The 24,390-nt window shown below is 31.3% G+C and overlaps 1 protein-coding gene across 1 annotated transcript; it reads right to left on the minus strand.

Moving 5' to 3' along the window:
* Window positions 1-437: 437 nt before the first annotated feature.
* On the minus strand, window positions 438-13,918 carry LOC132737150 (scavenger receptor cysteine-rich type 1 protein M130-like; the record flags this gene model as incomplete). Its single annotated transcript, XM_060724404.1, has 15 exons — window positions 13,829-13,918; window positions 12,499-12,658; window positions 11,299-11,459; window positions 10,316-10,474; window positions 9,738-9,891; window positions 9,366-9,535; window positions 8,092-8,251; window positions 7,413-7,576; window positions 6,873-7,031; window positions 4,998-5,154; window positions 4,608-4,774; window positions 2,586-2,745; window positions 1,538-1,704; window positions 976-1,132; window positions 438-598 (listed from the first exon to the last, which is right to left on the minus strand). Coding segments are annotated over exons 1-15 (2,335 nt in total), but the record flags the coding sequence as incomplete, so codon positions are not given.
* Between the last annotated feature and the right edge of the window lie 10,472 nt (window positions 13,919-24,390).

Here is a 24,390-nt window from a genome sequence, read left to right on the forward strand (position 1 = left end):
CAACAGTTTGCAAAATAATCCTTAGAAAATAAACCCTTATAAAAAGATAATCGAAAAGTATCCGCAGAACGGCCAGGTACTAGGTTTAAAAGATAGGGGAATTATTCCTCTATCTTTCTAGTCTCACTATGTAACTCTCTCTGCATGTAAATTTGTTGCTGAAAAAGTGGCTTAAGGTCGACCCCCGGAAAAAGGACATCTGGAATTTTCTTTTTTATTCTGGAACGCATTATAAATAAATAAATATTATTGAATTAAGCAATTATATTGCCAATGCTATGATATATAGGTTATTAGTCTTATCCTATAAGATGTACTTTTAACACTGTATATGCAAGTTTTGACTCAATTAGACTGTTTGATAACTTTGCCTTTATCTATAATTACCCCGTATACATAAAACTAAATATACTAAGAGACAAAAAAAGGTGACTTACCGTTACAAACAACAGAGATGTCACTAGCATGACTACATTTATTGAGAAACAAATATTTACAGTCACTCAGGGTAAGATCGTCGCTTTCACAGAAAAGTTGATCAATAAATACAGGACCACTGCCTTCTCCATAAATACCTCCGGTAAAATACTGAGCTGCCCTTTAGATTTAAAAAGTGAATCATAAAACTAAATCGTTTGATTGCTATCAATTCATTTAATTAAAATTTACTAAAATTAATTTTTTTTTGTGTTGCAAATTGTGAAAGTCTCTTGAAGTGGTTACGTAAGCATACTGACAATTTTGTTAGTTATGTAATAACAATATTGTCAGTCATCTTCAATAACATAAGCTTCAAATTATTTTCATATTTAATATGACAAGGTCTTTTTCACTTGGCGGTCCACCTTGCCTGTATTTGCCTCTGAGTATTTCTACGCATAAAAACAATGCAAAAGATCTTTCATTTGTTTCAAATTCACCACAGTACTAAGGCACAAAATAACACATAAAATCTTTCATAGCCATAACTTTTACCTCAGACCAAGTAACCTACAGAATAAATCTGCAGCGTGAATGTCAAAGTTTTCATCACAAATAGTACCCCACGTATCGTTTACTTTGATTTCAGCACGCCCGTCGCTTAGACCTGTACCATTCACAAGCCTAGCATCACTAATATTTAATGTCGGTCCTAAAATAACACGAACATTTTTTCAAGTTGGAATGTTTCAAAGAACTAACTTAAAGATAATATCTAAGTAAATTGATGTCTTAACATGCAGCTGCCTACAATTGAAAAATAGTTTCATTAAAAATTCCGGTTAATATCAAATTTAGTTAAAATGAATAACAATAAATCGAACATGAAAAGAAACATGTGTTATCATTCATTCTTAGACACCAAATATTCCTGAAACAACATGTATTATAATTGTTTCCTAAGACAGCATATATTGTCATCTGTTCCTTTTAGAACATGTATTGCCATCGATTTCTTCCTAAGACAGCATGGATTGTCATTTCATGTAAGACAACAAGTATTTTATTTATTCATTTCATATTAATAGAACGAGTAATATACAATGTATACAATTACCATAACAGACAACTGACACATCTTTGTTATGTCCACAGTTATAATAGTCATTTATAGAATATCGACATTGGTTAAAATGGGTGTATGATGAGTAACAATCTAATCTGTCTAAATACACTGGTCCACTCCCCTGACCATAGAATGAATAACCATAGTAAGCTTTATACCTACAAGACAAATACTATAAAGATAACCCATATGTTAATAGAAATTAAACAGAGAATGAATATAATTTTGTAATTAATTTAAGTATTGATTCTTAAAATCCTTCTAGACTAGAATATTTAACAAGACTAGTGTATTTGTTTAATTAAGTAAACTCGATAAAGGAAAAAACCTCAAAATTGTATTTACAGTGATTGAGATATATTATGACGTGTCAAACGTTGCATATTTGTTAAATTTCATTTGTAATCTACACTTTTAGTTTTTACAAATTATGAAATGTAAGTAGTGAAATAAACTTTGCATCATGTAATCTGCCAGTACAAGTACATTACTGTACATTTTTTGAACCAATGCTGTCAATTAAGCCTCATTAAATATACCGAGTCAAACAATTCTAATCGAATCCATATTGCAATCCGTCTAACTTTTTTGTCTTTCTGCGGGTTCAAGTGGTGCCCCATCTTGCCTCATTTTTATTTTCCATAAAAACACGTATCATATATATGATGGACTCAAAATAATCTTTCAAAAATAAAACACATTTTATACATATTTATTTATATGTAAATATTTTTCCCCTAGAATGAAAAAATAGTGGTGTAAAATTTAAAGGTCAAATCATTATATAAATCTTAGAGTACGATACTGATTCTTTTGGTTTTTGAAACACCAAATCCCAATTTTAATTCATGCATATTCTATAAAATTGATGTGCAATTGATTCATCATATAAAACAAAGAAAAAAAGAACGGTTATTGTATAAGATATGATTGCGTATGTATTTATCTATATCATCATATAAATGCTCTTCGTCGGGCTTAATAAAAGTTACGCATGTTGATAACTAATAAAATATAATCGATGTACAGTTGTACTTACGTAGGAAGTCCAAGCATGTGGCATATGAATGATGCTTCAGAACCATAAAAATTGGTGCCGCACACAGTTCCCCATGTGTCGTTGACTTTTAACTCTACTCTACCGTGGTATGGCCCATTTGTGCCGGCTAGTCTGATATCCGTAATGTCCAAGTGATATCCTTTAAAATTTAAAACGTAAAATATTATCAAATAAAACCATCTCTGATTATAACTTTAAATTTAATGGATATGAAATATTTTGACGAGTGTAATTTTCTAACAAAACACGTAAATTACACCTTTTCATTGGTTTTATTCGTATTCTTATCGATTGGTCATCTTTGCTTAACCATGAATGAAAGGAACTCTAGTTTAAAAATGTCACAATGAAACGTTTTTGAATTGAATAAATGGTATTATTACAAAATAATTATATTATAGGCGAAGTTATTTCACAGATATATATACTTGATAATCAACCTCATCTCTTATTTAACATGTTTAAGCATCTGTGAAATAGATAGTTGCTTGAATCAGTATATACAGATATATCAAAATTTGTTAAGGATTACATTTTATAATTTATATGTTTTGCGTTGAAATGAGAGTACATGAACAAATGTTTCTAGTACGGGAAATGTATGCTTTTGATTTTATTGTTATAATTGACGATAGAAGTTTTTATTAATGCATGAACGTGGTAAAATGACTCGAGGGATTAAAGCAACATTTAAAGACGACATCTATAAAGTTATTGATGTCGATAAAAATCCAACAGTTAAGATTTTTAAGTATTTTCATAGCATGTATGATGGCATATCCCAAGCATATTATATTCTATGGGATTTAGGTCCGTAGATTTTCCTGTCCGATCCATTAGACCAATTGTTGGTGTTTAAGATACTGGTCAGTGTCATCACCTAAATCACCTGCATATGGCCGTACATAAACATCAAATTTCATCGACGTATAAACTCAGCCGTCACTGTGACTTACGAAATTACGAGTTGATACATCTTCCCCTGAGCGCTTGTCCCCGCCCATACAATGACTGAAACTCCACCAGATCGATCATGTTTGATAACACAAACGTGTGCAAAGGGCTCATTAGGCCAGACTTCAAACCTTAGCTAAACATTTCGTGAAGTCCACAGAGAACTTTGAGTCATCTTTGAAAAGAACTCGTGCCTAGTAATTTTGTGTCAAAGGTAAATGGTTTCTTTCTAATTCCAAGCGTTTTTCAACATTCCGCTTTTTCAATGAGATGAGTATTGCAGGAAGGTTGCCTATCTCAAATCCGATTTGAGCAAATATTTCTAATTACCGAATACACACCTGCAAGCCACCACATAACGCTGCTGAGTTACAGAATCGGCACCGAACTTGACAAGAAATCGGTTTGAGCTTAAGTAAATAAGCGTTTTGGACCTCCGGCATGCAAATGCAATACAATTTACAACCTGTCACTTTTAAGCATTCCACTAACCCCTTATCAGCTCAGCATCGCTTTGATAACTTCAACGTCAAAAAATGCTTTGCAGTTTCATGAGGCCCATATGTGGGTTTATTTTTTATCTTGCATTGTGATTAAATGAATACAACTACTAAGTGACAAAAAATATGCACAGCAAACTGTAAGAAGTATATTTAACCTGGCACAAAAGCTCTGTATTAATGGCATATTAGGTCACACAAATGTATTGTCTTTATTTCTTAAAAAAAATTCTGTTTTGGTGTCCTGTTACAATTTTTAGAGATTACAAATTGGCAATAAAGGTTAGCTACATTTTGTTTCTTTTGCATTAGTTCAGTAGTATGATTATAGTCATTTAGTATTTTGAATGAATTCAAACTCTCTCATTGTGTACATTTTACTTCTTTTATGATAAATAGTTTCACATTCAGTGCTCCTTTCTTCGGGCAATGAGCATCTAAAAAGCACTAGATTTATTAATAAAACATTTTAAAATACATGTTTGCCAATTTAAAATCAAACATGTATTCCTGAGACTGTATGTGCCTTTAAACATTCAAACAGTACCTGTGCACTTGACTGTCACATCATCATAATGTGTACAATTATTTGAAATCTCGTAACTGCATTCGTTTATATGTGACTCTGTGCCATAACATGTCATGTTACTGATGTAAATTGGACCACTTGCCACTGTACTGAAAATGCTTGCTTTGGTGGAAAAACTTTTATATCTGTAAAGAAAGTTATAGAAATATACAGAACTATATAAACGTTGCATTTCTTCACACGTCATGTGTTATGAAATGATTGATTTGGTAATGAAATCACACATGTTGTAAAATCATATATTAAATCATACATTTTATCATCTCCTTAATCGGTATTCCATATCTTTACTTACGAATATACAGCATATAATGACATACAAACTGACTTTTATAACTATGTACTTACTGTAAACCAAGCATGTTACATAAAACTTGCGCATCAGCAGAATCAAAACCTTTACCACAAATCGTTCCCCATGTCCCGTTTACTTTCAGTTCAACACGTCCTTCAGTAGGTAAATCTCCGTTTTGCAGTAAAATGTCTTCTATTGGTAATGGGTGTTCTATAAACAATTATCGTACAGTACTTACTTTCCGTTAATAGAGACCTCATTTTTGAACAAAAAAGTTTCATTCTTATGTCAAACAACAGAAACAAGAAGTATCTTTAAAAAAGATACTCGGCCGAACTAAAACTGGTTTATTTGCATATCGTATCTTAGGAAACATGGAAAAAGATTCATAAGGATTTCTTTTTCTTTTCAACATTATTCATGTATCTCTCATATCCTTCATGAATAAAAGTGTTTGATTAGGATTTTATAATTACTGTAGGTACATATTTGCTAAATAATGTCAACTTTAATATCAAATATGATACCAGATATAAGTTTGATGAAATAAAAACTACAAGGTAAAAGTATTTTATATTTTGCAAAATTAACCAATGTACTTTTAAGAAAACTTAGGCAAACTTTTAAAACAACCCCTAATTATGGTAAATTTTAGGGATATTTTGAATAAGGCTTTTTACATAGGGAAATGGTTAAATGAGTGTTTAAAGTGTTTTTCTGAAAACAGCCCTTCAAGTAGCAAAGTTTAAGTTCAGAAAAATGTCCACAACTCATACACCAAGTTTTGCATACAGGTGACATTTAAGGCATTTAATTGTCCTTTGTTGTCCATTTTACAGATCATCAGAGTGCCCATTAGGAGTGGCCTTCCTTATATAGAAACAGAATTTAAAGTCTGAAGTAAGAAGTAGATAAGAACTACAACCCCCACAAAAAACAACAACATAACCAAAAACAATTATCTCATTTCGTACTCATTGTTTTCGTCTTCTTTCAATCTAACCATTAATAAATATATAATTCTTTTATTTCTATCATTGTGAATGTTGCTCTAGCTTAAAGAAAAACATTTAAGTAACTTTAGTTTATTCAAATCGAAATTTTAATAAAACGTTTATAAATGACAACGTTTTGTTGATACGAAATACCCAAATTAACAGATTTGCAGCACCTTGAAAAATAACGAAAGAAACCTTAAATCCGAAAAAAAGAACCAAATCAAGCTTTGTTATCTAAAATACTTTGACAAACATTTATTATAAACAAACCATTCAATCGTTAGCGGTTATATAGATACTTCTTTAATATGAAAAATACATGAAAACTATAAACTTTGTATCCATTTCACATAAATAACTGATGATACCGGGTAAGTTCGTTTTCTTGTGTGCAATTCGCTTTTTTCACGAGCATGACTAAACGGGAACGTGGTGGTACTTGCAAATGGTGCTGACAAAATTTTTAACTCGTGAAAGCAGCGCAAACTTATTTGTATGAGAATGCATGGCAATATAGAACTTATTATTGTAGAAAAAGGTATAGTTAAACAGAACTTAAGTATCTGAAATTTAACTTGATAGTAAATGAACTTATGAATATAGATAGTTCATTTACAGACTCCTTTAGATCAATTAAAAATTAGACGCGTATATCATGTCAGGAAAATCCTTTATATTATCTTAATAATTTTACAATGGCCAATCAGATTCCGATATTTCATACTGCTATTTTAAAATGACCAATACTTTTTTACATATATTCAGTTTTTTTCCCTGTAAATTTTACAAGAAGCAAAACTGAAAACAGACCGGCCTTATAGCCGGGAAAAAATAACTATCACGACTATATCATAGCACTAATAAAATTTCTGGAAAACATAAAAATGAATCCTTAATGTACATGGTCCACAAACATGTAATATTGCGTACCAAGATGTGGAGTGCATTTCTGTTCCTGAAACCAGCTATTATCTTCAAGACATGTCATCGTGACTTGTTTAGGCAGGGAACCCATTTGACATGCTATAGTTAATTCATTTCCATTGAATGAAATAGGTTCTCCATTATAAATTGAAGGTACGCCGCATGCTGTAAATGATGTAAAATACTTTATCAAAACAAGTTAAATGCAGACCATATAAATAGTAAAATGAACATTTGTATACTTAAGCTTCGTTACATGAAACACAAAATAATTTTATAAATTTAGTCTAGTCAGCTCTAATGTTGTTTTAATGATAACCGACTATTAAGGCAGGATAAACAGTTAAACCCTTCCACTGATATAACATTCATATTAAGTTCTTTAACAAAACATTTTAGTTATCTCTTAATTTCTATGCCATTATGCCCACTTTAAATGATTAGATCAGGCATCAAATAGCTACTTTTTATATTTTTTATTTTAAAATGTTTCAAAGTATTTCGATAACGCATGTTAACTCAATTCAGCCATATGCAATAACTTACTAGTACAAGCTATAGACAAATCGTGTGCATGAGAAGCGGATCCATATGGTGAATTACCATAACAACTGCGTATGTGACTCCGTTCACCATAACAGTTTATTGAAGATGATAATATTGGTCCTGTTCCTTGTCCATATACTGCTGACGTGTAATACATTGCTAAACTATAATGAACAACAACAACAACAACAAACAACAACAACAAGTTGTCAAATACACACCGTTCAATGAAATAATAAATGCATTAAATTCATGTGGATCTGATATACTCAATTTGGAACATGTTTTGGCAATTTATAACAACAGCATCCAAAGAAGAATAAAATAACCAACTGAAAAATCATCTCATCACCTCCTATGGAATAAATATAAAATGTTCGAAAAATGGAGAATGATGATCTACCTTATTTATCTAAATTGCATGTAAATTTGCATTTTGAAGATTTTAAAATGGTAACTTAAACGGAATGAATAACTTATTCTTTCTTACTATCAGCTTGATTCTCGATTATATATTTTTTAACATAAATTTATCAAATATTCATACAAAAATGGGCAATTTGATTGATATTTTCAGGTTTAAAATGTTCGCTTTTCATGACTTTGACTTGCAAATTCCCCTTCGACACCCTAGCTATAAGAAACAGAACATTCGTAGTTGTTTGTTTTGTAGATTTACCTCGCATTGTGTGTGTTACATATTGTGCGGGCATCATACATATTAACATATGTTGCATCAATTGTTCCCCATTGACCATAAACATACATCTCTATACGACCATCATAAGGTCCTGTGCCATTAACAAGTCTGGTATTTGTTACCAGTTCCATTGGCCATTCTAAAAATAAATTTCGTGGTTAGGGCATACACGTTTATCACATCACGGGAATAATATTGTACTAATATCAATTACCATGTAATGCTATATTGTATTATCAACGATGGGATCTTCATATTTCTTATATATTTTGATTTAACTACTGGTTGTAGAGCTGACTTGAAAATATTTCACACTGGAAACACATCACATTTTTTGTATTGCGGTATCGTGTTATACAACTGCATATTTTTCTTCAAAAATATTGAAAAAAAAGAACATATCGATTTACTAGCAGCACTATGTTTGACAGCAACAAATGGTCCCTAACATAAATTATAAGATGATTTTGTGATTGTATCCCCCGCTTACTGTAATTGACATTACAAAGTTTATTCATTCGATCTTAGAACTAAAGAACGACTTTAACACGATGAGGACACAGCAGGGCAGAATAATTTAAATGTATTGCATGTATATAATAGTACAAAGATTTTGTATTTAACTCGTATAAAATGGATGTTGATTTATATGGGAAGCATATCTTGTAACCAATCCTCAAATTATTTATGATACTATATGAACATTGATTAAAAGATCAATTTTGCAAATTTGGCAGCTATTAAAGTGTGATGAAAATGTAAACCTGAACTATTATATTACGTACAAGAATACAAGTTTAAAATAAGTACTTGTTACATTGACAAGTTCACGAAGTGCTTTGCAAGCTCATTTTATTATTTTGTCACATTTCGATATTCCTATAGAACATCGCATTTGTACGAGTTGTGAAATTTTTTATTATTAATCACTGTGTCCGTTATATACCATTGAATAACTATCAATATCAAATTAAAGTTTTATTATTTGATCGTGATAGATACATGATATAGATTTATGTATAATAATTCAATGAAAGAAAGCGGTTATTTCTCAAATGTTTTGAAAAAAGTATGTTCCGGTCGTTATAAAAATAAAATTGATCTTTACTGTGTAGACTTCATATATTTTATGCTATGTATTTTGAATGGGCCTGAGGCCTTTTGGTTCAATAAAGCTAGTGGCACAAAAAGAAATCAGATAAAGTGTATAGTTATTATAAGTTAATCAAGTTAATCGAATAGGCATCACTTACTGTTACAAGCAACTGCAACATCATTGTCGTGATCATTACATGACACATCTCGGCTATATTTGCAATCATCTATATTAGTCTCGTAGCCATCACAATCAAGATTGTCTATATGTATTGATCCTGTGCCCGATCCGTACATGTCTGAAGACGTGTAATAAGTTCTGTATGACCTGTATAAATAATCTTATGTCACTTATCTATTAGCATAGTTTCATACAAATGTAATAAATAATCACTGTAATCTAGATAATTAAATCTAAAACTTTCATAATAAAATACACACGAATTGCATTTACTTTTAAGTAAGTAAAATAAATGGAGAAGAATAGTTTTTATTGTATATACTCGTACATGTGAATTAAAGAACCATACCTGGTGCCAAAAAGGATATTGCATATTGCATGAGCTTCACGCCAAGAAAATGATGTGCTGCAAATAGTTCCCCAAGATCCACTTCTAAAAATCTCGACTCTGCCATCATATAATCCGATTCCGTTTACCAATCTTATTTTCGTATTTGGTGATGCTGTAAGGTAATTTCCGTAATAAATGGTAGAGCATTATAATTCTATATTTATGATCAAAGGTGTTACGAATGCAAAAAGGTTTCTGATCTTTTAATTCATTTTTTTATGCGTTTAAAATTTTCCAAAATTATACTAACGTATGAATAACTATAATTATAACACCTTTCTCTAAAAACATTATGTACGCGAATACAATTTGGTTACATTAAAATTTAAAAAAGATATATACACGTTTTCTTTGCATTTGCAATAACATAAGGCAATTGCTTATTTCAGTAACGGTTTGAAAATTATATGAAATTCACGCCCCGTATATCGGGTAAAATGAGTAAGAAATGCTTTGCACTAGCGAGATATATTCTTATTGTGTTACTTTAGGCTTAGGCTGATTAACGTATATCACACATCAACTTGTGCTCTCACCTAATGTGCAATGCATTGTCGGAACAGACCAGCTTCTATCTTCACAAATACTTGTTGTAACATTTGAGATATATCCATCTATACATGATATTTTGACATTTCTTCCATCAGCTGATATCGACTGCATTTCTCCATTACGTATTTCCAATCTACCACATTCTGAAACAAAGTATGAAAACGGTTCCTTCTACATTACCTTGGATTGACTATAACAACTGCTAAATCACTGAGATGTTATTCTTAGTAAATCAATATGTCAGTACCTTGATATTAAATTCAGTCAGTATGTGGGTTTGAACCCACAAGGCCATTCATCCATAGGTTACTAGTTAACCACTCGGTCGTGCCGCCATTCTAATCCTGTCTTTTCCATTAGCCGGTGTAATATTCATATATAACTTTTTCTACGTTCGATTTATTTTGTTACGAAAGCATAAACATTGTCGACATCAGTGGTGTTATACATTCATTGTATGCATATTATAACTTATTCAAATAATCAACCAAATTTAATGAACAGTAATGTTCTGAAAAATAAGTTATTGAGTGTGTCATATAAAGCACTATTCGTACACATGAATTAAATTCGATAGATTTGTTGTATTGATCAAGATGTATGAACGGTTTTCGCATAAATAATTGAAATAGTTTGTTTATACAGAATGTAATAATTATAGTTCGATTGTGAAGGAAGGTATAAGCTTATAGACGCACTTTCGAATGCGTTCCTGGAACCAACCAGTACGTACTGAGCAACAAGTGTAAAGTTACCTGCTCAAAGAAACAAAAATTTGTCCCTGCGATGATTAGATTCCTAGTCCGACGCGATAACCACTCAGTCATGCCGCCACATTGAAATACATGTAGTTGAAAAGTGAAAAATGTAAATATTGAAATGTATGCAATGTACCTTCAAACATGTTAGGCGACAATAAGATTGAATCAAGTATTCAAGAGTTCTTTTAAATATAAAATGAACTAACCGGTGCAAACAATGCTGATATCCCTATCATGTGTACATTCGACATTAGGAACCATTTCACAATCTTTTAGGTGTGATTCTATTCCGTTACACTTAAACTCTTGAGCAAATATCGGTCCAAGTCCAGGTCCGTAAAATGCACTCGATTCAAAAGTTGTTGCTCTGGAAAACATTATGCACAAATATATTATGTTTTCGATTTTATTGGATTTCACATAAAATAAAGATAAGATAAAATTCTATTGGAGTTATATGGACTGTGCACTATTATGATGTCATTATACAGTGCTGAATACAATACTTAATTCTATACGAATAAATAGCTGTCAAAACTGTACTGGACTTGGCGTTTGCCGAGTCCGATATATGTTTGCTTTTTCGAAGCTGCGTAAGAGTGTACTAGAATCAGTTTTGTTCTCATTCATGTTTAATGACCTTTTTCTTGACATTTTCACAGGACTTTGTAACTCCAATTATAATAAGAATTTGATATGAATTTTTTGGAGTCTCCAAATAAAAAGGAGGCTAAATGGAGTATAATATGAATTCGATACACATATTTTGGACTTAAAAAATGAGAACAAGGTCATATGGGAGGTGATATGGATTTGATATGAACCTTTCGAACTCTGTAAATGGAATCGAGGCTATATGGGGGTGATATGGATTTTTGAACTCTGGAAATGGAAACAATTTTAAATTGAGATTAAGATTGGATCCAATAATGATTTCTTATGTTTGACATGGTGCTTACGCTTATAAAATACTGCTTCATTTTATAAAGTGTAAAATAAGAAAAACATATCATTGCAATATTACATGGAAAACAACAGACTGCATGTGATAACGTCATGTACTACCAACAGTAGATAAATATCAAGATTACATCTCAAATTCAAAACCAAGGTAACATAAAATCAGTAACTTATTACAATCTTGCTAATATATGTAGAAAGATATGTTATATTACACACTTGTATATAAACCAATTGATTACAAATAAAAAAGCTTCAAAAGATAGATAGTGTGACAAAACCGCAGCATAAAATAACATAAAAATAACGACATAATTCGGAAGGACCTCTCGAAAACAATAAAATACAGACACGTCTACAAACTTGGAAAGTACTACATTATGCCTTTAAATATTCCTTGGCTTCTGTTGTTGTACTATAGTAAGAATAACTTGGGTTAAACGTACGTTAGATTCATCATTCGACACATGACATTTGCGTCATCAATATCAAACGAGTCATCACAAACGGTTCCCCATACACCGTTGATGTTGATTTCTACTCTCCCACTATATGGCTGTGTACCATTGACTAGCCGTATACCATTAACATTTAATTTTTCACCACCTGTATTATACAATGTGGATACAATACAATTCCAAAGAAATATTTTAAACTTAACAAAATATTATTTTACCTATTGTTCTTTCACTGAAAACAATTTCTCATTATATCTAAAAGCATTCGAACGACTTATATATAAACATAAATAGTTATGTAACACAAAAAAGAATAACACTTAAAGAAAGCAGATGTCCCAAAAAAAAAAAAACGTTGTATTTTAAAGTGTATGATTGCTTTGTTCTTTGCTTTTCAATTATCTAAAAAAAGCACTTACAACTGATTTTAAATACAGTTGACTCTCGGTAACTCGAAATCAAAGGGAATGGGCATTTAACTTCGAGAGAAACGGAATTCGAGTAACGTGGAACTACCACCATTACATGTATATACATGTGCCTGATTGAATGTGCAAAGGAGTAGGTTTGTTATTGTTGTTAGCGGCAATGCTGCTATATTTAACCATTGAAATGACGGTAAATCACTTACAACTGCAAATTATAAATGAACAAAAATATATCATTCAAAATTTAATACATGTATATTAATAGTGAAACAGAAACACAAAATTACATTTGATTTAATTCATCATTTGACGAAAACGAAATTAGCATCTATCGTGAACCGGAAGTACAAATTTGACAGATAATTAATTAAACAAATGTCCTTTACGTTGATACCTAGGCTGTTATTTGACTAACACCCGTCAGACTGGCATGAGTCAACTTTCTTTAAGAAATGTAATTAAATTTTAATTTAGTTATCTAACTGTTAAAACCAATTAAGTCCTGAAACGGATTTAAGCCACTTTTACGACGTGTTAATAATACATGATGACCGGCAATTAAAAATTACTATGAAACGTGTAAAACATGAGTGACAACATCTCACCTTGATGTTGCCGACCTTTGATCAGACGGTTGTTTTCACACTTCGACTTATTGAGATGTAAATATGTTGGACTTTAATTGAAAGACCAAATTTTTCTTTTCGACTAAACAGGAGTCTCGGTAAGTCAAAATTTGACCTAAGCGGAGTTAAAATACAAAGATAAAGAAGGAGAGTTGACGGGACTTTAGAATTTATTCGACTAAGGCGGAATTTTGAGTAAAGCGATTTTGACTTATTGAGAGTCAACTGTAATTCAATGAAACCATTTTAATTTTTATGATTTACCTACAATGCTGCTAGTTAAACCATGTAACAGTACAACCAAAAACTGCAATTTTATCGTTGAGGAGTTGGTCTTTTTCATCTTTATATTTTCAGGTCTGAAATTACAGTTGTGAATTTTTAACTCATTACTTAGCTTATCATTTACTACATAGACTGTGATCAAATTCAATTTAAATTCCCATGAACATTTTCAGTGATTTAATAGACAATTCAATTGAACAATACACAATTAAGCGATACAGTATGAAACTAGTAAAAGCTTTGGTCTTTAACCAATTTTACTTTTGAGAAAGTACCCAAATTTTCTCGTTATACAGAATGCAAATTCTTTTCCTGATGGTATATGCAACTATACAGAACCATAATGAGCCAAAGTCATTGATTCGAAACCCTTTACTTTCATGATTATATTTCAGTTTTTTTAACGAAGAATAACTTGTAGTTATGAAAGTAATAGCCACCAAAATATATAATGGTTTACTAATATATAACACTTAAGGTTTTTAATAATGTATTTTATTACAGGTTGAATTTAAAAATATGATAAGATGCATAGTTCTATAGAATAACGATATCTTACTAGTATCCAAAAAAATCCAAAATTTGTTGTGTTATATCATGATACTTTTTTTATGTATGTAGTAATGTCAGAATTCTTTTATTGAAAATTGTTTGATATCATAATTGCTTAATTGGTTGTCTGGTTTCCAATGCTTTTCAAGGGGTTATCCGCAATTTCAGGCACTCAGAATATGACCCCTCTTTTATCGCAAGACACAACGCCACGAAATTCATAAAAAATCTTGTTTTGACATTTTACGCGCGCTCTTGTACGACGATGTTATATATCACGTCAGTAATATTATATGAATAACACATGACTCTCGGGGTGATAGTTGACTGTGTCAATTCTAGAACTGGTGTATTACCCCAAAGACGTACGCAGCAGAGGGATAAAAAGCCAGTTTATATGCTGTTAATATCACCCTTTAAAAAGTGATTAATATATTGTTATGCTATAATATACATATGCAGTCAAAAGAAAAACTTTCAAACGCTAAAGAATAAGTTTGCAAATTCGAATTTTCGCAAACACAACTACCCTTTTTAATATAGGTTCAATACAAAAAATTAAACCAAACAATAATTTGGATAGAAAAAGTCGATTATTGGCCGTTTATATAAAGATAGCACAATAATAAAACGCTGGACAAGCGTTCAAAGTGCGGCGTCCATGGGATTTTTCCATTTTCCCATTGGGTTTTAAGTGTCCCATGCTCCATTGCTCCCATGCTACAGTGCAGGTAAACCCCCTTTTCATAAAATGAGAGAAATATCCGTGGAAGAAAACATTATTTTTTTCTAAATAATTTAACATGTGTTGATTATTATATACTTATAATGAACTTAAAAATATTAAAGGAACATATTTAAAGAAATTTGAATTCTCCCATTGACAGAACAAATTCATTAAGGAAATGAGAGAAATATCCCAAAATCAGAATACCCCATTTGTGGTGGACTTCTATCGTTTGTATATAAGACTGAAAGCAATTCCTTGTTTTATCCTTACCAAACCGATATCTTATGTCATTTTGTTTTATTGAAATAAACAACAACATTCTATAATTTAACTTTATTTAATAAAACTTTGAATTTTTAATCCAGTTTTCATATTGATTACTAATAAGATTTACTTCACAAATAAATGGTAGTATTACACTCCAAAAAGAATAAATTTGTATCCCCATTGTGTCGATTTCACCAATTAAAGACGTTTCAAAAAGTCCTCAATATAGCCACTTGAACCTTTATAAAGTAAATGTTAAAGAGCATGAGAAACTCGAGAATTTAGAAAATATCATGAAACATGAAAGAGACATGAATTCGTAATTATATCAGAACTAATAAGAAGTAAGAAAATATGACTGTGGAGTTTCAATGTAATACAATTAAATAAAAATTACATAAGAGATCATGTGGAGTATGAAATAAGACTTAGGAGCAAATTATCATTATTATACGTAAATAATAATAATGCCGGCTCGCCACGGCGAGCCGGTATTACGGTAGGATTTTACTGAGAAACAACCTAAAACTCCGAAGCTATCCAAAAATTTAATCGAAGCTTGGCTTCCAGCTTTCTACAAAATTTATCCATCAGGGCTCGGATCCAAAATTATTTAGCCAATCAAATTTAATCTTACATAGCGTCAAAAAACCTTCAATTTTCACGCCATTTTTAAAAATCAGCAAGTATTGTTTTGAGCGCAAAGATATAATGATGATTAAAATGTTTGTCTTTATGAATTCTTTAAAATAAATCATATTTACACTGACTTCTGATTTAGCGATTTCACCTGTTTTCTCTGTAGTAAGTTTTCGTTTGGTTAATTAACATAAGTGTACATCTGGTTCTGTGCATTTTTTATTTTTCCTTTTTTCCGGTCATTTTATCCTTTCCGGTATTTAGTGTATGTATTTACTGGCCGGGATCCGGGACGCCCGGGATCCGGGATCGTATAAGATATGGAGGAAAAACCTAATGAACTATATTTGTGTTGATTGTTGTCGTAATGAAAGGCCATTAAACGTTAATTTTTTTTATTGTATATAATGAACGTTAAATTAATTTAACTTAGAATATAGATATATTTAGAGCTATTTATTAACAAACTTAAAATGCGGAAATCACAATACTTATAATTATATGCCTAATTAATTGGAAAAATCAAAGACTATTTTCTTGAATTGGTCAAATCCCGGGATCCCTATATGTTTTAAAACGATCCCAGCTTTTCTGAAAACTATATACTTGAACTGCCCAATTCGTGAGATGTATTTACATTTTAATACGATCCCGGCTTTTCTGAAAACTATATTCTTGAACTGGTCAATTCCCGGGAACCTTATATGTTTTAATAGGATCCCGGCTTATCTGAAAAACATCTTCTTAGACTGGTCAATTTCCGGGATCCCTATATTTTTAATAGGATCCCGGCTTTTCTGGCTGAATTGATTGACAACTTGTGTTTACTTTAGGACTTGTGCCTCTCATTCCAATACTAAATAACATACATGTATTACAACTTAATTTTTTATAAAGAGACATCTTTATGAAATCTACCTATCTAACATTTTGTGGTCAAGGTCAACAGGCCATATAGTAAATGTGCATAGACATATTAGGTTCTTCATTCTATCTGTTTACATGCACCTTCATATATACTCATACTCATCTTGGTTAAACTGAGAGAACTTAATATGTCACTTTCAGTCAATGAGTTTAAGATTTTGAATTTACTGGCCCGAATTCCAGTTTTGAATTTATTCTACTAAATAATTAACAAAATTTTCTTAAATTTACACTGGCCTGAACTTATATACACTGGCCATCGGGCACCGGGCCAGTGTTGACTTCACTTTTATTTTGATGTTCACTGAAGTCTCTTCAGCTAACAGAACTGTCATTTTTACATTTAAACACACCCCTTGAAAAAAATTACGAAGCGAGTCGCTACTAGCTTTTTTAAAAGCTAACCTTGTATAGTATTAACGTTAGATTTACATAATGAGTCAATGCCTACTTAAAATCAAAAATATGAAATAATGTATGTTGAATTATATATGCAAACTATCCGTAAATACATTACATGATATAAATAACACAAATAGAAATAATAGAAATCATAACTTCCCGACACTATTACAGCTTAATGGGAGAATTACATAAGGATACTATGTAGATTTACATTTTATTTTTTCATCGCCCAACTTTGTCTTTAGCGTGGAAGAGATAGTATTAGAACATCTAAGGAAGGATGGTTAAATAAATAAAACGGTCGACCGAACAAATTTGTCAATTTTAATATTATCACTAGATGCAACATGATTTTTCATTTCATGAAATGTGCTTTTGTATACAAGTTTTGTTCTATTTACTGAACAAAACGTGTTATACAGGATCACTTATACAGAATTTTAAAGGTTTTTTTTTGTTCGGTTGCGCGATTATATTTACATATGATGACACATATTTTTTTCTATCTAATGAAATTTGCAGAGCATGTTTGTTCAATCAACCAAACAAAGTGTTTGTTATATGTATCTATTCAATGTGTTAAATTTAATTTTCAATTAATTTTAGTAAAACAGTGTCACTAGTTTTTTTTATCCAACATTTGTATAAAGTAACCCCAAAACCACATTTGTAGGCTACAAGAAGGTATTTACTGGACAATCCCTTTTGATTTTGGTTAAGATTTTGGTAGATTTTTTATTTATTTTACCATTCTCCCTTAAATGTCCTATTTATATCTCTTTTACGTTAAAGACAAATTGGGCAATGAACAAAATAAAATATAAAACTACATAGTATCCTAGTCACTCGTATAAAAAAAAGTTCAACAACGGTGGTGCTCGCATGATTCTCTCTGTGTATGCAGTTAAATTAAACAAGAACGTATCACAGTTACGCAATAAATAAATAAATAAATAAATAAATAAATAAATAAATAAATAAATAAATAAATAAATAAAAATAAATAAATAAATAAATAATCGGACATTTCTTTTTCATTTTAAAAAGGCCGGTGTCGCGTATTATTCACACGGGCGTTACACCATGGTTTATACATGTTTTTGTTTAAACTTGCATGTGCCTTTGTTTACAACCAAAGCGCTTTGAAAATTCGTATAAATCCTCAGCATAGAACAATTATAACGGTTCATGTATTTGAATATTCTGACAATATTTATAATCTTCACAATATTTGAGTGAAATTGAGCAAAATCGCCAAATTTTGCATCTTTCGTGGGGCATTTTGAAAAAAATCTGCAAGGCTCAAAAAGTATTTTATTTATGAAAATAAATGATTTTAAAATTTGTCAAGGGTGTTAAACTTTGTTTCTTGTATTTTGTTTTATTTCTAAATGAGCTAGAACTGATCTTAATCGGAAGGTTTCTGGGGAAACTAGGTCAAATTGCCCGAAATCTTTCCCGAAAGGGGTACTATAAATTAAAAACTTGCCATTTATAACCATACACATTCATTATTAAAAATAAAGGTAATAACTTGTCCCATATTCTAATGTTCACAATTCAGTTATTTGTTGTACGCAACCTTCGCCTTCGCTATTCGTATGGATAACTCGATTTAAATCGGCTCGTATCCTTCAGCCGTTTTTCTAAATGGAGGACAAATCATGTTGGAGTGTGATCTAGACAGTTTGAATCTGATTACGTACGTATGCGTCAATAAATTGCATTATGTTTTATTACAAAATGTTACAAAACGTTTTCTCAGCTAAAAAATATCAAAATAAACAAAAAAGACAATTAAAATTAACAATAGAATTCCAAAGCTTTACTGCATCACAGATCTGCATTTAAGTGAATGTCAACAGTCAAACTGTTGTTTTTTGTTGTTGTTTATGAATAACATACTTTGCATAACCATGTTGTCTGAATTCTGCCATTTTGTTATGTTGCAGTTAAAGTGGCGCTGCGAAAAAGTGACAGAATGAGAACATTTTTTTTCATTTTGTATGATGTTCTTTTTTCCTTTTGTCGTTATTTTGCGAATGCATGGGCCCTTCAACCATGACAACAATGTGTGACAATTAAATTCCGTTTTGTAAATTGCCAAATGTCTGGCATATTGTCGCCTTAAATCTGGCTTTTTGTGTCCTATCACCTGACTGCGTTCCACAAGTGACACTCTTTTTTCCCATTATTTTGTGACGTCGCGGTTGAAGGGATTTACAAAAAATATCAACAATATCATTGTCGCCTCTTTAGCTGCGAAATAAGGAAATGAAGAAATCAGCCACCAATTAAAATCCAATTTTTATTTTGCTATTGTATAACACACTGCTGCCTGACGAAAAATAATAAACCGATTTGGACTTGATAGCATTAAGATGATTTACATAACTTGCAAATCAATGGTGCCTAAATTCACCCATTTTGTTGCAGTTAATTTATATAGTACAATGTTCAACGCGAAACTTACAGGACCAGGTTAGGTAGGAAATGTGCATTTGCAATCCCTAAGGTAAAAGGTTTGGATCCAAGTCCTTCTGCTTTGTGGGTTATTCGTTGTAGAACAGTTTGACAACTGAATTACCTAGGTACCTAGGATTGACAGGTTACCTTCGTTCTAAGTATCAGTTAGAAGTACCTGATGGCCAATTTACAATTTATCAATTCTGTTTATGCGTTTTATAATTTAGATCTAGGTGTTTCGGTATAGGAAAGGATTAAACTCATTTCTTTAATAGTATTATGATATACATAATTCAAGTATGCTTGATTAAATATAAGATCGTACACATGATTAGCAAAGCACTACCGTTATTACTTCGGCGCGATATAATCACACACGTGCACTATTCTTCTTATACAAATTTTACATTTCGGTAATACAAGTAGCACTATCTGATTGCATTTTTTATTATAACCATTATTAAATGTTTTTCACCTACCTTCAAACGCTTCGATTTGTTAAGATAGGTTTATTATTATTTATTGAGAAATTACACATCAATGATTGTCTATTATATCCCTGACAAAATATAACAAACACGCGTAGTTATAATCACAACTGTATTGAACACTTAGTGAAAATACAATTAAGAATGAAAATACAATTAATATAACAATTTTTTAAAAAATCGGAATTGTAACGCTTTTTTTAGAATTATTCACCGGAGCAGAATTATAATTATTCATAACAAGGGTTGTCATATTAAAAATCGCTGCAATACATGCTTTTCAAAACACTCCCATGTGTTTGAAAATTAAAGTATTCCCACTAAAGCTATACCATTTGATGCGAAATTAATTTTAGAATGAAATGGTATATCATGTAACTATTTTGGAGTAAATATAAGACCGTACGTGTGATCCTAACGACACTACCCCTTACCGTGTGATTATCACACCACCGTGTAATAATCACACGCGTGGTAATATTACAAAGACACCGGGAAACGGATATTTAGTGATTGAAAAGTTTTGAATTTTAAATTTATGATCAGATTTGTTAAACAAAAAAGATGGGATAAATTCTCCCATTATGTTAATCTCCCATTAAGCTCTAATTGGGTATTTCTCCAATTACGCTGTTATGGGGGATTTCCCCCCATTCTAATTTTGAGAGACTTTTCCCATTATTTTGTTCCGCCAATCGAGAATAGTAAATTTCTTTAAATATGTTCCTTAAATACTTATAAGATTATAAGGAATACTTATACTTATAAAGAATATTTAGACATTTGTTTAGTCACCCCAAGGATATTTGAAAATGAGGTTTTAACCACACTGGAGCTTCCATTGGAAATGTAAAACCCAATGGGAGAATGGAAAAATCCCAAGGGACGCCGCACCAGCGTTTCTTTATATAAACGTCCAATAATCGTCTGTTTCCATTCAAATAACTGTTTGATTAATCTTTTTTATTGAAACTATGGTAAAAAGGGTAGCTGAGTTAACGAAAATTCCGGATTTGCAAACTTATTCCGGAGGCTGTTATTTACAAAATTGGGGCGATAAAACACTTAAACAATTACTAAGAATATAATAATCAGTACATGGGAAAAACAAGTACAGTACCGAATACGGAGGCATGTAAATGAAAATTGTATCATAGTTTGGGGACCTTTCTGTTGAAAATGTTAAATCGTATACATATACATGCACAGTGCGTTAACTGGAGAGCAGGTATTAGTTACCCGCACTCCAGAGCATGCCCATTGATTGGCTCATCTGGGGTTTACATATTGTGACGGCAGAGAAAGGGAAAGCGACAGAAATATCATATTCAGATGTTCGTTCATTGGTTCCTTTTTGCCGGGGTTTCATATTTTGACAACAGGGAACGTGTTTTTATGTTTGACTATGATACAAAAGAGAAAGAACATCAAAACACTCGGCAATCTGATTAATACTCGGGGGCTACGCACCCTCGTACAAATCAGATAGCCTCGTGTTTCGATGCTCTTTCTATTACTAATATCAACCAGGAAATATTCTATATGTTTGTGATATTCAATAATTCATTTTTGGTGTATGAAAGTTTCACATTGAAGGATATACTAATGTATAATAATTTGAGGGTGTATGCGTTATTAAGTACAATACTGAATTATATTGGACATGTACACAGCTGTCAACTATATAGTAGAGACGATGTGCAAGTCGAATCTAGTATAGGTTTTTGCAGCATTGTAGAATATGAATTTTAGGTTTTGAAAATTAACATATATATGGCTAGACAGAGTGCAATAGTGTTTTGTTAAAAATTGTTTAGACTCGGAAAATAACAGCCATGTTAAATTGATAAGATTTGATACAATTATGTTTTGATTACGAACGATCAACTTAATTATTCATATTTTATATATGTAAGAAATAAAATAAATACGTAATGGTTATATAAGAAAGAAAACAAGCGATGTTATATAATTGAAATATCTACTATAGATTCCACATACTCGCAACGTTAGCATATAAAGTACCTTGGATAATGCATATCCTTGTATAGACACTAACTTGATTACTCACGGTACACTTTTATTTAAAAATTACATTTATAATATCTTATAAATATATGTAAATCAAATTAGATCATGCCATTCATTCCAAAAACACATTCTGCTTATTTATACTATAATATTAAATTGTTGATTATTTTATAAACAGTACTTACATACAGTGGTATGTACATGAAAATTTAAAAGCTCAACATATTTATTTTTAAGTAACACTAGCCATTGAATTATTGCACAAGTTTATTTTGAAACAGGTTGTGTTTATGATTAACCAGTGCAAACGGCATTTTCATTGCATCTGCTATCTTACGTTATCGCATGATTTGGCCAGTTTTCATTAATGTTCCTCTGCTGTTTAATGCCAGTAACATGCTTTTTGGCGATATCTCAGATAATGCACACTACTTTAGAAAACAAATTACGCATAGTTATCTTAGTTAAGTTGGTTTATTTATATAACCGTGATCAAAAGTGATGTCTCCCTTTCAATCGGTTTATGAACTGTCACATTTTGATTTTTACTACCTCTGTAATAACCCTGAGAGGTTCCACAACAGACTATTACAATGTCATTATAAAAACTTGGAAAATGCGTTTTGCAGTATAATACAGTAGCTTTGAATATATTACTTTTTTAGTATGAAAACAATTAATTTATTGAAATAGTTAGAGATAATTATAGCAAAATCATGCAAATTACAATATTTTGACCTGCTACATAACTGTTAAATGGTCTGACCATGATTAAAGAATGACTGGCTTTTCAACAGAACCCAGGTCAAATAAGACAATTAAAATCAATCAGATTCAACAGATTCAAAACAACAATATACTCTACTCTAAAACATTAAGGCCACAAAATCTGAGAGTGACTTTCCTAAACTGGCGTTAATTGCCCCCAAAACTCGCATGATCATAAAATATAAGTTATCTTAACGATTTCACATTTATATGTATAGAAAGTTTATACAAGTATAAACTTCGAGCAGCAACAACAGATTTAAAAATAACTGTACATTGAAAGATGATATTTGTAATACACCTCAGACTCGTTGCAAAATAATCAACAGATAAAACCGTATTGTTATTCTGATAATGACTTGCCAATGATATGCGCATAGCCTTTTCGTATAGATGGTTTTATTGAAATATATAAGGCAGTAGTTGAGTAATGGCACAGAAACGAATGTTTCTTTGTACACATATCTAAGCTGGGCCGTAACTATATGGCATTTTGGCACTGATGGTCCAAATCAATGTCAAAAATCAAGTCCGCCGTTCTGAAAAAAAGGCACATCAGTATACACTCGGCAAAGCATTAAGAGGCTATAACTCCGAGTTTGACATGCTAATAATATGCGCATCTTCCACAAATTGCCATTAATATTCAGTCAGTATTTGCTCAGAAACAGCGCGGAAAAGACATGCGTTCTATTTAGATAGCGATTTATGGCTACTCCCTTGGTTTTTCTATTGTTCTAGCCACATAAAGGAAAGTTAACCTATTCCTCCTGTAGTCACATAAGTATCCTCACGTAAGTGCAGACAGATGCACGGCTGGGCACACTGACGGACAACACCAGAATATATCATCAACCTGATTCCATAGGCGGGGATAAACCTCCCTTGTCAAGTATGTTAAAAAATTAATTTTAATTTCGTGTCTATTATATTTTAAGAAAATTTATTCTTAAAGTGACATTATGCTCATCTTTTCATTGTCATGTTGAGCTTAATTGACTATGTATTTAAAAAGATTGACTGTGTTATGGAGATTGACCAGCTATTGATATTAAAATAATGTTCAAAATGAAATATAAATCTGCCCAAAATATAAAAGACTGCTCCACTCCATTTATAAATTGAACATTACACGTAAATTCCGGTTGAAATTTACAAAAAATCATCCCAAGGCAAAGTGAGTTATTGATGAATCATGCAAAGAAAAAATAATAAAATTGAAAAAGAATTATAGCAAAATGTATATTCATTTTGGCTTCAATCTGTCT

This window comes from Ruditapes philippinarum, unplaced genomic scaffold (assembly GCF_026571515.1).
Source record: "Ruditapes philippinarum isolate M1 unplaced genomic scaffold, ASM2657151v2 ctg9308_1_1_1_1, whole genome shotgun sequence".
Taxonomy (NCBI): Eukaryota; Metazoa; Mollusca; class Bivalvia; order Venerida; family Veneridae; genus Ruditapes; species Ruditapes philippinarum.